The 16,559-nt window shown below is 41.9% G+C and overlaps 1 protein-coding gene across 2 annotated transcripts in view; it reads left to right on the forward strand.

Moving 5' to 3' along the window:
• Window positions 1-16,133, forward strand: part of Sh3d19 (SH3 domain containing 19) — a 122,203-nt gene extending 106,070 nt beyond the window's left edge. For both annotated transcript variants that reach the window (XM_042701762.1, XM_042701761.1), the window contains exons 13-20: window positions 548-620; window positions 2,081-2,211; window positions 4,870-4,928; window positions 8,386-8,588; window positions 10,076-10,128; window positions 13,548-13,734; window positions 14,504-14,601; window positions 15,931-16,133. In XM_042701762.1, the coding sequence (XP_042557696.1) occupies window positions 548-620; window positions 2,081-2,211; window positions 4,870-4,928; window positions 8,386-8,588; window positions 10,076-10,128; window positions 13,548-13,734; window positions 14,504-14,601; window positions 15,931-16,047 (921 nt within the window). In that variant the 3' untranslated portion in view covers window positions 16,048-16,133. The remainder of the gene's footprint in view (window positions 1-547; window positions 621-2,080; window positions 2,212-4,869; window positions 4,929-8,385; window positions 8,589-10,075; window positions 10,129-13,547; window positions 13,735-14,503; window positions 14,602-15,930) is intronic.
• Window positions 16,134-16,559: the final 426 nt, after the last annotated feature.

Below are 16,559 nucleotides of genomic sequence, written 5' to 3' on the forward strand. Positions count from 1 at the left end.
TATAATCCTCAAAAACAATAATAGCAAAACACTGCTTTTTGAGTATTTTCTTTTCCTTTTAAATTAAGTTCTCTTTTTTCAGTTTAAAAAGCAAACATGCAAGGGGCCAGGTATCAGTTGCTCACACTTGGCCTAGCAACTCAGGAGGTTGAGATCCAAGGATCATGGTTCCAAGCCAGCCCAAGCAGGGAAGTCTGTGGGATTCATTGCTCAAGTGTCAGAGTGCCAGCCTTGAGCAAAAAGCCCAGGGGTAATGCCCAGGCCACGAGTTCAAGCCTCAGGACCAGCACAAAAAATAGAGTAAATCAACATGCAGGAGATATTATAACTCAGAGTGTTTTCTATCCTCCCTTGGCAAGGACACATTCCTTTCCAAGTACATAATGATTCTCTTGTTCAGCTCACCTGTGTTGTTTGCATCTTGTACTCACGTAACATAAGGGTGTCAAGGGGACTGTAGTGAGAAAAACAGTCGCTCTCAGGGGGAGTCATAATAATGGAGCGCATACCCTGCACACTTTGCTCATAGCCCTGTCTTTCCCCTAAGGAGTTGGGCCTTGCTCAGAAGCCAGTTGGCAGTAGTGCTCCTCATGCCGTCGTCCTTCATGATTTCCCAGCAGGTAAGGACATCAATAATGAGTCAATAGAGCACTGGGACTAGAAGCAGGGGTCGTCCTCGGAGTAATCACTCAGATATGGCTGCCTCACTTTCAGTGCCTGGCGTACCCAAGCCTGGGCTGTCTGTTATCCACCACTCAAGAAGGGTCCCCTGTGCCCAACCTTTCCAGACAGCTTAGCTGCATTCCAGGCCTTGGAAACTCCAGAGGGAAACAGAGACAGAGAGAGAGTCCCTTTCAAGTGAAAAAAATAGCAAATTGCCTACCAGTTGCAAACTTTCTACCTCTTTCAAAATAATAGGTACTAATTAACCATTGTCATAACAACTCTAATTTAATAAGTGAAGTTTTTTGGCCCTAAGATTTCTCTGACCTGTGACTTACCCATGAGATGAAAATATAAAGTTCTATCATCATTTTTAAATACCATTCATATCCAAATTAAACTAAACCTTTTATTTATTTACCACTTCTTTTTTAAAGATATATTTGGCAGACTGATATTTAGTTTAATGTGGCAACTTTACTTGCGAAAGGGCTATAAGACTTCCTTAGTTAATTTGAAGCTGGTTTGACTTTTTTTTTTTTTTTTTGTCGGTTATAGGGCCTGAACTCTAGGCCTGGGTGCTGTCTCTCAGCTCGTCAGCTTAAGGCGAGCGAGCACTCTACCACTTGAGCCACAGCGCCACTTCCTGTTTTCTCAATGGTTTATTGGAGATAAGAGTCTCACAGACTTTCGTGCCCAGTCTGGCTTTGAACCGTGATCCTCAGATCTCAGCCTCCTGAGTAACTAGGATTTCAAGCGTGAGCCACTGGCACCCAGCTGGCTTTTTTTTTTTTTTTTTTAAAGGAAACACAAGTGGTGCATTTTTAAAAAATTTATTGTAAAGGTGGTTACAGTTACAGTTAGGTTACAGTTACACAGTTACAGTTACACAAATGAAGTACTGAGTACATATCTTTTCAAATACTGTTACCCCCCTCCCTCATTTTCTCCCACTGACCACTGAAATGAATGTTAAGAATTACTGGAAATAATGGTAACTGTATTATCATATCTATAAATCCTTTCCTTGTTCAGTGTGTATTTAATTAGTTTATATAGGCACAATTGGAGCCATTGGCCAGCAGAATGGTCTTTTGGATGGTTTTAGGAGTGTTGGATTTTTGTTTTGTTTCTGTTTTTTAACATTTCCCATCAATCAGTGCAAAGTAGATAATTTGGTCTTAGGAGAGGAAGCTCCCAATGTCAGAATCTAAACTAAGAATAATATTTTATAGCCAGGCGCAAAATAAATAATAATATTTTATAAAAGTTAAATTTGATTAGTATAATCTTTTCTCAGAATGTACTACCTGTGTGGACAGAACTGAGTGCAAGGTGTTTGCTGTTTTTTTTTTCCTATAATCAAATCTGCAAGTGAAATAATTTATCATATGTAACTTCTGATTTTATATTACAGAGCAAGTTGATGATTTGAACCTCACATCTGGAGAAATTGTTTATCTGCTTGAGAAAATAGATGCAGAATGGTATAGGGGTAAATGTAGAAATCAGACTGGTGTATTTCCTGCCAACTATGTCAGAGTAATTGTAAGTAGGTTGTATTGCCCTCATTTATCATCTACTCAGTGAGATCCAAGCAAATTGCTGGTTGCCAAAAGTTAAATAACAAGAAGCCTAGAACCTTGAGTTTCAGACCTCTCTCCTCCATTGGTTCATTTGACTTTTGGAAAATTCAAACAAAAAATTTTAAGTAGGTAATGAATGATTATTATTATATTATGAAGTCTTAGAACATAATGCTTAAATACTATCTGAGCTCTAAAGTGAAAGACCACCATAGGTCAAGTGGTAAATCAAATATTCTCAGAGGGTGGTTGAGCACTGAAGATATACTTTAATTCATTGTGACATTTAGCAAATGGGAATTAAATGGTGCTACATAGTCCCAAAAGGATTCTAAGGTTATGGTACCAAATCACTTTGAGAATTCTATAGCTCTATGATTAGAGTTAATGGACCATTAATGGTTCATTAATGATTACAATTCTGATTGGGAAAAATTATGTGGAAGAATCATAATTTTATACATGACTTAACTTGAGACCATACACTCCTGTGTTGGAGCTTTTCAAGCTAAGCCCCTCAAACATTTATATCAATAGGAAAAGTATGACTTGCTCCCTGCTAGAATGTATTGCTACCTAGAAATCTCAATAAAGCTATCTTAAATAATTCAGCATCAATAACTTATTTGCAGATGGAGAGGGGGGAGTACAGTAAAATTTTATTATATTAGAAACAGTATAACTAAAAATCTTTTCAGATAGAAATGGTTTGAATCTTTTGGGTTTCAAAATGTAGGTCTTTTAAAACTGCCGAGCATGTATATGGCCTGATTCTTTGGAGAAACTCAACACATTCTCTAAATTAATATTAAGAATAATGTTAGTTTTAGCACTCTTCCTCATTTTTCTTCTGCTCATTGTAGCAGGACTTTAAAAAGCACAATTACCACACTGAAATCAATTACCAGAGTCTGCTACATTATTATTGCAACTGTTATTTCTAAGCCCATAAGTTTAAAAAAGTGTTTTAAAACTTCAAACTTGTAGAATTCATCAAGAAAGGCACTGATTTAATATAAACCGCAGAGCCTTAAGTAGTTTCAGACTACATGCAAATGTCCAAGAATTTTATTACATTCCATTGCCATTATAAATGAGGTTCATGTAAAGTAGACACTCATTTAAGATGAATTCCCTTCTCCCTTCCCTGCTCATATTGAAAGGGGAAATGCTTCAGATTATGAAATGGAGAGAATCAAGTTGTTGTTGTTGTTCTATGCCAGTACTGAGGCTTGAACTCAGGGCCTTTCACTCTACCTTAGCCTTTTTCTTTCAAGGCTGCCACTCTGCCCCTTGAACCACAACTCCACTTCTGGCTTTTTGCCAGTATGATGAGTGTCTTAGGGAAGTGGTGCTGTGCTCAAGTGATAGAGCGCTAGCCTTTAACTGAAGAGCTGAGGGACAGCACCCAGGCCCAGAGTTGAAGCTTCACAACCAACTAAAAAAAGGCTGCATATTACACCAGGTGCCGGGGGCTTATGCCTGTAATCCTAGCTACTCAGGAGGCTGAGATCTGAGGATCATGGTTCAAAGCCAGCCCAGGCAGGAAAGTGAGGCTCCAATGAATCACCAGAAAACTGGAAGTGGCACTGTGGCTCAAGTGGTAGAGCACTCGCCTTCAGCTGAAGAGCTGAGGGACAGTGCCCAGGCCCAGAGTTCAAGACCCACAGCCAACCAAAAAAAAAAAAAAGTTTTGGATTTTGTCTGCTCAGGCTGCTTTTGAACTGAAATATTCACATATCAGCCTCCTCAGTAGTTAGGATTACAGGCATAAGCCACAGATACCCAACTTGATCAAGCTGTTTTATTTTGGGTCAGCCTTGTAGAATCCTGCATGCCTTGACCATGTGTGCTGGTGCTGATGGGTGTGCCTTATGGCTGCTTTCTGTCTGGAGCCCTTCTCCACTGAAGTTTTTGGGTTGTGGACATGGAATAGAAAAACTCAATACAGGGTAGAATTAAGTTAATGTGCTGTTAGCCTGTAGCTAAGAGGACTGATCCTCAAGGAGAGCTGGGGCTAGAGGCATGGCTCAAGTGGTAGAGTACCTACCTGCCTACCAAGTGTGAGGTCCTGAGTTCAAACCCCAGTACCGACAAAACAAAACAGATCAAAGAGTGCTGGGGCATCATGAGCTATTTTTTTTTTTGGGGGGGGGGTCCGGTCATGGGGCCTGAACTCTGAGCCTGGCCGCACTGTCCCTCATCTCTTCAGTTCAAGGCTAGCGCTCTACCACTTGAGCCACAGCGCCACTTCTGGCTTTTTTTTTTCTTTTTGCTTATGTGGTGCTGAGGAATTGAACCCAGGGCCTCAGGCATGTAAGGCAGGCGCTCTACCACTGAGTCACCTTCCCAGCCCCTCATGTGCTATTTTCTTAGCTGTCCTTGAACTCAAGATCCTCCTGCCTCAGCCTCCAGAGTCCTGCAATCATAGGCATGTGCTACCACACCTGATTCCATAACCTTTATTCAGGATTTCTTATCACTTAGTACCTCTGAAACAGTATAGCTAAATTGGCTGGTTGCTTTTAGTTATGCATTTTCTAATTGTTGGGTCTTAAATTGGTCTTACTCAAGTCTAAAAAAATAATAATAATTGTTACCATGATTTTATCTTTACTAGGTTGACATTCCAGAAGGAGGAAACGGGAAAAGAGAATTGGGTTCATTTCAATGTGTTAAGTAAGTTTTGTTTGTTTGTTGGCACAAAATACAAAGGAGGAAAGCATTTATATCATGGAGAATTGCCAAGCTAAAATACTCCCTATGTGTGATTATTCAGATTTGCAGTCCTTTTAACTTATAAGGAAAATTCTCCTACTTTAAAAAGTGATGGTTGGGCCGGGCGCCTGTGGCTCACGCCTGTAATCCTAGCTACTCAGGAGACTGAGATCTGAGGATCACGGTTCAGAGCCAGCCCAGGCAGGAAAGTCCATGAGACTCTTGGCTCCAATAAACGACTAGAAAACCGGAAGTGGCGCTGTGGCTCAAATGGTAGAGTGCTGCCTTGAGCTGAAGAGCTCAGGGACAGCACCCAAGCCCAGAGTTCAAGCTTCCCGACTGACCAAAACAAAAAAGATGGTTGGTTACTGCGGGTACACTCCAGCCTGGGTAGTTGTCCCTACAGGGCTCCCAAGACATCAACACAGCAGAGTCTGGCTGAAAGCTTTCCTCCGCCTGGCCTCAGCTGAGAGAGATGGCGTCACCAGCACATTTAGTTTGGTATTTACAAAGTGCAATTATTTTTGTCATGGAAAACATAACTTGTTTTTCACATGATAATTTCAGCTCCACAAAATCCACTTGATGAGGCTGAGAGTGTAGGTGAGGGTTGAAACGTTGCCTAGCATGCACAAGACCTAGGATGATTTGATCACCCACACAGAGGAAAAAGGAGTGGGGAGGGGGCTGCTGTTGTTTTGTTTTTAGGAAGAACTAGAGCCAGGTGCTGGTGGCTCACACCTGCAATCCTAGCTACTCAGGAGATCTGAGGGTCACAGTTTGAGGCCAGCCTGAGCAGAAAAGTCCCTAGAGACTTTTCTCCAATTAAGCTCTCAAGCAAAACAAAGCAAGCAAACAAACAAATAATAAAATGGAAGTGGAGCTGAGTATCAAAGGGGTAGTGTGCTAGCCTTGAGCAAAAGAGCTCAGGGACAGCTGAGTTCAAGCCTTATGAACAACCAAAAAAAAGAACTAGAAAGAAGAGGAAAGAGTTAAATTGAAGAGGTTCTCCTGATGTCTAAAGCCTATCCTGAATCTGGGGTGTGCAAGTAACCTTTTATGCATTGTTGTTAACTCCTTTGTGATTAACAACCCTGCCACAATGCAACTTTATATCCCAGTTAAATGAGCAGATTGATAGAATGCATACCTGGTAGACTATAAACCTGTCTATGAATAGGTCAGACATAAGGAGATGTACCCAGGAGACTGGAGAAAATAAATGCAAAGGTCAATGCACATAAAATTTTCAATGCCACAAGTTGAATCCTCCTTCAGGTTCTAGTTTTTGTTGTTGTTGTTGTTGTTGTTTATCTCCCCCCACACACACACACAGAGTTGGGAGGGTTACCTGTTCTTAAGCAACAGGAACCATATCAGCAGGTTGGATTTAAAGCACTTGAACAACCATTGATCCACTGACCTGAATGAAATAAGCATGTCACACCTTAAAGCAGAGTTTCATCTTGTGTCTTGTTTTTAGTCACCATGGCATATCACTTAAGGAACGTTCCAAGTCTCACAAATGAAGCCTTTTCAAAAGACATACAAAATCACTTCATAAAGCATCAGAATTCATAAAAGCGCATTGTGTAGTATGAAATGCCAGCTCTCTGTTTTCTTTACGCCTTCTCCTGATTTGTAAGGGCATTTGTTTAGATATTCTGCTCCCTGGTTGACTCAGTGAGCGTGCCCTCTGCCCTGTTGCTTGCTAGGGCACAGTGCTGTGGCTCTTTGCTGCCATGTTTCTCAGGAATAGTACCATAAACTCAACGTGTATTGCCCAGATACAAATATCTCCCAGATACAAATGTCTAGAGTTTGGAGAGATTCTATAATGAAATATAAATATCAAACAGAAACAAACTGTGCACTGTCTATGCACTCTTAACTTGAGCTTCAGCTTCTCTACGTGAGTAGGTTCGCATCTACAAAAGTTTAAGTTCTGTCATTGGACTCAGAGGGCTCATGCCTGTAAGACCTAGGAGAGAGGCCAAGCTTGGGAGGATTTCAGTTTGAGGCCAGGTGGAACAAGTTCTCAAGACTCCATCTTCATATAAAAGAGCTATGCAGGCCAGGCACCAGTGGCTCATGCCTATTATCCTAGCTGCTCTGAAGGCTGAGATCTGAGGATCATGGTTAGAAGACAGCCTGGGAACTAACAGCCATGAGTCTTAACTCCAATAAACTACCAGAAGAGCCAAAAATGAAGCTGTGGCTCAAGTGGTAGAATGTTAGCCTTGAACAAAACAAAGTTCAGAGACAGTGCCCAGGCTCTGAGTTCAAGTCCCAGGACTGGCACAAACAAAAAAGCTATGCAGGATGGCATGTATCTGTCATCACAACTACAGTAAGGAAATATAAATTAGGAGGATCATGGTCCAAGGTAGCACATGGCAAAATGCAAAACCTTGTTTTTAAAATAGAGAAAGCAAAAGGGGCTAGGGATATAACTTAGGTGGTAGAACACCTGCCTAGCAAGCATAAAGTCCTGAGTTGTAACTCTAGTATACCCAAAAGAATAAAAAATTTTTAGATGGTCACTGTTGCTTAGATATGTAATTTATTCATGAAAATGTTTTTAATTGCCCAAGTATGTCTTGTTCCATAGTAAGCACAGAATATTTATTGAAAGACTGAAGATTTTTAAACATTTTTTTTTTGTCGGTCCTGGGGCTTGAACTCTGGGCCTGGGCGCTGTCCCTCAGCTCTTCAGCTCAAGGCGAGCGCTCTACCACTTGAGCTACAGCACCACTTCCGGTTTTCTGGTGGTTTATTGGAGATAGGAGTCTCACGGTCTCTCCTGCCCGGGCTTGCTTTGAACCACGATCCTCAAATCTCAGCCTGAGTAGCTAGGATTACAGGCGTGAGCCACCAGCGCCCGGCTTATTTTTAAACATTTTTAAACCACATTCTTTCCTATAAAGTTAAGTGTTGCCAAGTGCTGATGGTTCATGCCTGTAATCCTAGCTACTCAGGAGACTGAGATCTGAGAATTGTAGTTCAAAGCCAGCCCAGGCAGGAAAGTCTGTGAGACTCTTATCTCCAGTTAACCACCAGAAAACCAGAAGTGCCACTGTGGCTCAAGTGGTAGAGCTGTAGCCTTGAACTCGGGGACAGCGCCCAGACCCAGAGTTCAAGACGTATAACCCATAAAAAAAAAAAACTAAAGTGGTACTGTGGCTTTAAATTCGTAGATCACTTGAGTGAAAAAGCTCAGAGACAGTGCTCAGGGCCTGAGTTCAAGCCCCATGACTGACAAAATAAAAATAAAGTAAAAAAAAACAAAATGAAGTGTTTGTTATCCAAGTCCGGAGTTAAAAATAAAACCAATTAAGTTTCTTTTTTTTTTTTTTTTTTTTTTAAAAAAAAAGGTCATTAGTTTCTACTTTAATCCACTAATGTGTTTGTTGTTCAGAGGCCCAAGATGTGTTGCTCGGTTTGAATATATTGGAGATCAGAAGGATGAGTTAAGTTTCTCAGAGGGAGAAGTTATCATTCTTAAGGAGTATGTGAATAATGAATGGGCTAAAGGAGAGGTTGGAGACAGAACTGGGATCTTCCCCCTGAACTTTGTGGAACTCCTTGAGGATTTTCCTGCCCCTGGTGCAAATATTTCAAGTGAGTATAGACAAGATGACTTTCTATTATTATATGTATTCTGATTCAGATAAACTAACAGTCTGGAAATACTAATCTGTACAACAATCCACACGTATTTTTCCTCCTCTTCCTTTTTTTCCTTCTCTGCCGCCTCTTTTGTGTGTGCGTGCATGTGTGCATGTATGTATGTTGGTACTATGATTTAAGGTCCAGGCCTCAAGTTTTCTCTTGGCTTTTTTGTTCATAGCCAGAGCTCTGCTGCTTGAGCCGCACTTCCACTTTTCCAACTTCTTACTGGTTAATTGGAGATACATTTTATGTCATTGAGATACATTTGTCTTATTTGTCTCCCCCTGTTCTCTTTGAACTATGATCCTCAGATCTCAGCCTCCTGAGTAGCTAGGATTATAGACATGAGCCCCAGAACCCAGTCACAAGTTTTTAATTGTGTGTGTGTGTCTGTCTTGGTCGTGGGTCTTGAACCCTGGGCACTATCCCTCAGCTGTTCAAGACTAGCACTCTAGCACTTAAGCCACGGTGTCACTTCCAGTTTTCTGGTGGTTAATTGGAGACAAGAGTCTCACGGACTTTCCTGCCCAGGCTTTGAACCGTGATCCTCAGATCTCAGCCTCCTGAGTAGCTAGGATTACAGGTGTGAGCCACTGGTGCTCACCTCAGGTTTTTGACTTTTATGTTATTGATATTAGAAAATTGTATATAATTGATGGGTTGCAGGCTTTTTCCCCATATTTTGTTCGCATCAGTTAGTTGTAACCAGCGGGTTTCGTGTTGACATGTCCATAAACGCATAAAACCAAAGGGCCTTGAGCAAGTTCACCTCTCTGGCCCTCCCTCAGCCCCTCTCCCACCCACATTGCCATAAATTTTTTTAAGGTAGAAGGAAATTTTATTTTAAATGTTAATTTGTGTGGGAGAGTCACTGTGGTGAGCCAGGCGTGGTGGCTCATCCCTGTCATCCTAGCTACTCAGGAGGCTGAGATCTGAGGATCACGGTTCAAAGCCAGCCCAGCCTGAAAGGCCCTGAGACTCTTCAATAAACCACTCAGAAAACTAGAAGTGGCGCTGTAGCTCAAGTGGTAGAGCACTAGCCTTGAGCTGAAGAGCTGAGGGACAGCGCCCAGGCCCAGAGTTCAAGCCCCATGCCGGACAAAAAAGGAAAAAAAAGAAAAGGCAAAAGGGCTAGAGGTGTGACTGGAGTGGTGAGTGCGCCTGCCTAGCAAGGTCAGGGCCCTGAGTTCAAAGCCTAGCATCACCAAAAGAAAGCGAAATGGCAGCGAGTCTTAAGACGTGGGCTGTAGAGTTTCTTGGGTATGCTTGTTCAGCTTATAGGTAAGTGAACAACCCATGAAGCAGAACTTCATGTGGCAGATACATGAAAAGGACCATCTAGAACCACAGACTTTTCACGCACCCCAATCGTAACCGTTTCCCTCTAACACTCTGTAGCTTTTACATTTTGACTTTTGTCTTTTATCTTAATGTAGGCACAAAGGTACCACCGAAGACCAAAAAAGAAGCTTCTGGCTCAAAGTCTCAGGTAGGCTGCCTGAGTGGGTAACGGTGGGGACAGCCAGATTTCAACCCTGAGAGAATGTCGAAATTATAATTATCAAGACAACATAGTACTAAGTCATTTTCATCTCATTTCACAGCATGTGTCTGCAATACATAAATTAGGTATTACTGAAAAATTGTGCTTGGAACTCATATAAAACATGTGGATCCTGAAAAGGAAATGAAAAAAAAATACAGAAAAGGGGCCCAGTGGCACATGCCTGTAATGCCAGCCACTCAAGATGCGGAAGGCAAGAGGATTACTTAAGCCAGAAGCCACTGTGCCCCACCTGGGAAACATGTTTCTCTTTTTTTTTAATTTTATCTTATTGTATCTTATTGTAAAGATGCTGTACAGAGGGTTATAGTTACATGAGTAAGGGAATGAGCACATTTCTTGTTGAACATTGTTACCCTTCCTTGTTTTTCTGCTGCTATCCCTTCCCTCTCCCACCTCCTCCAACAACAAGCTCCTTAAAAGAATAAAAGGAAGAATGAAGAAGGAGCCAGTAGGATCCTGTACAGTAGTGTACACCTGTAATCTAAGCACTCAGGGAGCTAAGGAAGGAGGATTAGGAGTTTGAAGCCAGCCCGGGCTTCATAACAAGACCCTGTTTTAGGGCTGGTTTACAAAATGAACATCATGGAAAAGAAAACAGAAAATGAGGATACAAAGTTGAATATACATAGATTGCATTAAAAATTGCAGGGGAGAAAAGGTAAAACTTTTTTAAAATATAAGAAAATGAAGTAAACCAATAAACAAGTAACTACAAAATAATGTATCTAAATTATTAACATTAAAAATCCTACAGGTTCAAGGTTTCATATGTGGGTAGGATTCCCTTCCCCAAGTTCTTTATATAGTTCAAAACTTTCTAAATGTCTAGAATCATTTGACTTATTTATATATGCGAAAGAGAAAAAATAAGGTTAAAATTTTTACTCTGCTGGGCGCCGGTGCCTCACACATAATCTTAGCTACTCAGGAGGCTGAGATCTGAGGATCACAGTTCAAAGCCAGCCTGGGCAGGAAAGTCCGTGAGACTCTTATCTCCAATTAACCATCAGAAAACCAGAAGTGGTGCTGTGTGTGGCTCAAGGGGTAGAGGGCTAGCCTTGAGCTGAAGAGCTGAGGGACGGCGCCCAGGCCCAGAGTTCAAGTCACAACTGACAAAAATAATAATGTTTTATTTTTTTCATTTGTTTTTTACTCAGCTACAGTCAAATAGGAGAAAACCCAATTATCACTATTCATAAGGGGGATATTTGCAGAGCCTCTGGCATGCACAGAGTAATGCATTCTTGGGACCTCCCTGCCCCAGGGCTGGTCACTCAAGTATACAAGCAAGAAGTCAAGATTTGCTTAGTTTTTGTTTTGTTCCATAAACCATCAACTACAGAGAACTTAGGATCTGACAGGCAGTGTGGAAGTCTCTTTCTTGGTGCATTATCTACTGAATCTTTACAGCTATCGTTAGATGAAGCTGAGCCTAAGAGATGAAGAATCCATGTCATGTGGCTCAGAAGTGGCAGAGCTGGGCCTGGAGCCCCGCTTTGCTTAGTCTTCTTGTCCAAACGTGGCAAGTTGCTTCTTTAGAGAGCAGAAACTTCTGCTAATGTAGGGGCTGGGAAGGTGGCTTAGTGGTAGAGTGCTTGCCTAGCATGCATGAAGCCCTGGGTTTGACTCTTCAGTACCACATACACAGAAAAAGCCAGAAGTGGCACCCTGGCTCAAGTGGTAGAGCAGTAGCCTTGAGCACAGAGAAGCCCAAGGACAGAGCCCAGACCCTGAGTTCAAGCCCCAGGACCGGCAAGAAAAAAAAGTGTGTGTGTGTGTGTGTGTGTGTGTGTGTGTGTGAGTGTGTGTGAGTGTGTGTGTGTAGTACATTCCTGTTAAGTTGGGTTCCAGTGGCTTACACCTATAATCGTAATTACTCAGGAGACTGAGAACTGAGGATCACAGTTCAAAGTCAGCCCAGGCAGGAAAGTCCTTGTGGCTCCTATCTCCAGTTAACCAGCAAGAAACTGAAAGTAGAGCTGTGGCTTAAGTGCTAGAGTTCCAGCCTTGAGTGAAAAAGCTAAGGGATAGTGCCTGAGTTTAAGCACCAGTGCATGTACACGAGTGTGCACACACACATACACAGACAAAAGTTCTATAGGAGGAGTGTACTCTCATAAAGTTAAATATATATTGTTTTTGTTTCTTTGATTTAGTATGAGTGAGTGCCCTCTACAGTGGAATCTGATAGTCTCTAAGCCAAGTAAAGACCCAGAAACTTAACAGGCTATCCATTCTCATCCTGATTTAGGTAAAGAAAACTTCACTGAAAATTAGCTACTTTATCAGAATTCTTTCATCATTTATACTATACATAAATATTTTATGCCTTGACCTAATTTTTAATGTAATTAACCTCATAGATCACAATAAAGAAATGTGTTTTGCTTAAGTGTTATGTATTTTATAAAACCAGCAAAGCCACAAATTCTATCACATTTGTCATTTAAGATTACATTTTAAGAAAAGAAGTTAGCTGGGCGCTGGTGGCTCATGCCTGTAATCCTAGCTACTCAGGAGGCTGAGATCTGAGGATCACGGTTCAAAGCCAGCCTGGGCAGGGGAGACTGTGAGACTCCTATCTCCAATAAACCACCAGAAAACCGGAAGTGGTGCTGTAACTCAAGTGGTAGAGCGCTCGCCTTGAGCTGAAGAGCTGAGGGACAGCGCCCAGGCCCAGAGTTCAAGCCCCACGACCGACAAAAAAAAAAAAAAGAAAGAAAGAAAAGTTATTGGAAACTCTTTCTGAAACTTGAAAGCAGTATAAAGTATTAGCTAATTTAAAGAAGACTTCAAGCTTTGGAATCCTATAACCCTTTAGCTTTTATTCTTCATTGTTTTTTTTTAAGCTTTGTAGAACTCAGTTTGACATTTTAAAAACCTCCCAATTCTGATGGGCACTGGTAGCTTAATACCTGTAATCCTAGATACTCTGGAGACTCAGATCTGAGGATCGTGATTTGAAGCCAGCCCAGGCAGGAAAATCTGTGAGACTCTTATCTCTAACCACTAAAACACAGAAGTAGAGTTGTGGCTCAAGTGGTACAGCATTAATTTGAGCAAAAAAGCTCAAATGGGGCTGGGAAGGTGGCCCAGTGGTAGAGTGCTTGCCTTGCATGCATGAGGCCCTGGGTTCGATTCCTCAGCACCACAGCAGAAAAAGCTGGAAGTGGCACTATGGCTCTAGTTGTAGAGCGCTAGCCTTGAGTTGGAGAGCTGAAGGTGACAGCGTTCAGGCCCCACGACTGACAGAAAAAAAAATGCTAAGGGAGGATGCCCAGGCTCTGAGTTCAAGTCCTCCACCAAGGGGAAAAAAAACAAACACTTCCCATTTCTTACAGGATAACAATCTCTCTGAAGAATGGTGCAAAGCTCTCCACAGTTTTACCGCTGAGACCAGTGATGACTTAGCCTTCCAACGTGGGGACCGGATTCTGATCCTGGAGCGTCTGGATGCTGACTGGTACCGGGGCCGGCTGCACGACAGGGAGGGAATCTTCCCAGCAGTCTTTGTGCAGCGTTGTGCAGGTATGACACCTCTGAGCTGCCACCTGCTCTGAGCCCTTGTAATCCGTCTGGGCACGCCTCACTGAAGCTATTTGTCTACAGTGCAAAGAGTTAATTCATAAATTCACACACTAATTTGTGATAGTTACGGGGAAAAAGATTGAAAATGCTTTCACTAAATAATGGCTAATTTTCTCTATTAAATATACTTTGTGTGTAGATATATTTTTTTAAGTTTAATTTTGTGTGCGTGTATGTGTGCTGGTTAAAGTTTAATTTTGTGTGTGTGTTTGTGTGCTGGTTAGTTTAATTTTTTGTGTGTGTTTGTGTGCTGGTCTTGAGGCTTGAACTCAGGGCCTGGATGCAGTCCCTGAGCTTTTGTGCTCAAGGCTAGTACTCTACCATTTTGGTTGGTTAATTGGACGTAAGAGTTTCATGGACTTTCCTGCCCAGGCTGGCTTCAAGCTGCAATCCTTAGATCTCAGTCTCCTGAGTAGCTAGGATTAGAGGTATGAGCCACTAGCACCTGGTTTGTGTGTGTGTGTGTGTGTGTGTGTGTGTGTGTGTGTGTGTGTGTGTGTGTGTGTGTGTGTGTGTGTGTGTGTGTGTGTGTATGTAAAATATATGTATATATATATATGCATATGTGTGTGTGTGTGTGTATATATATATTAGTGCTGAGAACATCTTTTATCTTTCACTGTTTTGAGAGTGACCAGGGTAGATCTTAGAACGTTTTGTGTTTTAGGCCATGATCTTTCTGTATATTTGGGTTTTGGTGTCTTTACAGCTGAGGCAAAAACCGTGTGTACCCCAGGACTGAAGGGGAGGAAGGCCAAAGCCTTGTATGACTTCCATGGAGAGAATGAAGATGAGCTCTCCTTCAAGGTCAGTGTCTTTCTGTTCCTGCCCTAAGCACTAAAAACATACACATTGAGATTGACAAGACTTTGTCTTACATTGAAGTGCAGAATGTTTGAGAGTTCAAGTTGAATGAAGAGATGCAAAGCCTAGGTCTAAGAGAGTGGAGTGGTCAGGAATGCAAGCACCAGCATCGAATTAGATTTTAATCCCGGTTTTACTACTGATTACACATATAACTGGGGCAAAGTTTCCTAATCTACCTGAACTTGTTTCCTTTTTGTGCCCCTGTTTTGGTGTTACTGAGGAGTTAAACTTAGGGCCTTGTGCTTGGTGGGCAGGTCCTCTACCACTTGAGCAATGCTCCCAAGCCTTGTTTATTTATTTTTCAGGTAGAGTCTCATATGTTTCACTAGGGTGAGTTTCAAACCACCAATGCCACCTAGCACTGGGATTACAGGCATGAGCCACCAAATCCAACCTGCTTCCTGTTCTTTAAAATGAACAAACTTACAGAAAGATACCCTCTAAATACTGTCATTAATAACAGTATCTATCTGTAAAGACTGTGAAATTCTTTAATTCCTACATTGCTTTGATTCCTATAAAGTGCATAGAACAAGACAAAGGCTTACCCTCTCACCGCCATGTTTGCTTATATGGTACCCTCAGTGAGTTTGTGCAAATTATCATCATGAGTGGACAGCTCAGGTTTTTTTGTCCCCTCCACTGGCTTATTTGTCTTCTTGTTCAAGAATCAGACCTTTATTTACAATGACACAATACATGGTAAGTAAATGCACATTAAAGGGAAGTGTGCATGCGCATGTACATGTGTGAACATGTATACGTGCGCACATGTAAGTACTAGTGTGAGGTCTTGAACCCAAGGCCTCAAATCCTTGTTCAGCTTTTTCAGTCATGACTTACCACTTGAGTCATGCCACTCGGGTCTAGCATTTTTGCTAATTGGAGATGGACTCTTGATGTCTTTCTGTCCCAGCTGGCTTCAAACTGTGATTTTCAGTTCTCAGTCTCCCAAGTAGGGTAGCTAGGATTATAGGTCTGAGCCATTGCCACTGGGCTTTTAGTCTCACATATTGTTATTTATTTAACAGAATCTTTATAGGAGTGGTGGTGAACTAGGGAGGTATAACATATAACCAGGACAAGTTACATTCCACAAAGCAACAGAGTGCAAGGACAGAGGTATGAAGCAGCAGGAAGTGTCTCATCTCCTCCTCTGCAAATTCAGATGCATGAGTGTTATAAAGAGAAGATAGTTTATCCGCTCTGGGCAGGCTGCACACCACACTTGCACTCAACAGAAATCAACCAATGTCTTTCTTCTCACAGGCTGGAGATATCATTACAGGGTTAGAGTCTGTGAATGAGGAGTGGATGAGTGGAGAACTGCTGGGGAAATCTGGGATATTTCCCAAAAACTACATTCAGTTCCTACAAGTCGGCTAAAGATGAAGCTTGACTGTTCCTGGACGTGAGAACCCACTTGAACTATCACGCTGACTATCAGATTTGTTTTTGCACTATCTTTTTTTTTTTTTTTAAACAGAAAAGAGAAATATCTTAAGGTGTCCATGGTACAGGAGAATTTTCTGGAAGCAGAAAAGTTCTCAACTTTGTAGTTAGCTTTCGTTCCCAATGGAAATGTGTACGTGGAAACCAAGCAGGAGGAATGTAGAAAGAAAACCTCTAATGGGGTTAGCAGGGCAGACGCAGCCTCCCCTGGGCAAGCGCAGGGCAACCGACACAAAGGGAGGCCGAGCAGAAGTTGTACACGGACATCTGTTTTCATCAGCACATGTGAATTAACCATGCTTCTTCATTTTTCACTTTAGTTTAAAAAGAGGACGTTTGACATTCTACACGCAGTAACTGTCGGGACATGGTTAGTAATCTAAATTTCATTTCTGTTGTTCAAATTAATCCTAATCGCTTGAGCACATTAGCCTTTAGTAGAGGGC

Source organism: Dipodomys spectabilis, unplaced genomic scaffold, assembly GCF_019054845.1.
Source record: "Dipodomys spectabilis isolate Male_0828 unplaced genomic scaffold, ASM1905484v1 ptg000297l, whole genome shotgun sequence".
Lineage (NCBI taxonomy): Eukaryota > Metazoa > Chordata > Mammalia > Rodentia > Heteromyidae > Dipodomys > Dipodomys spectabilis.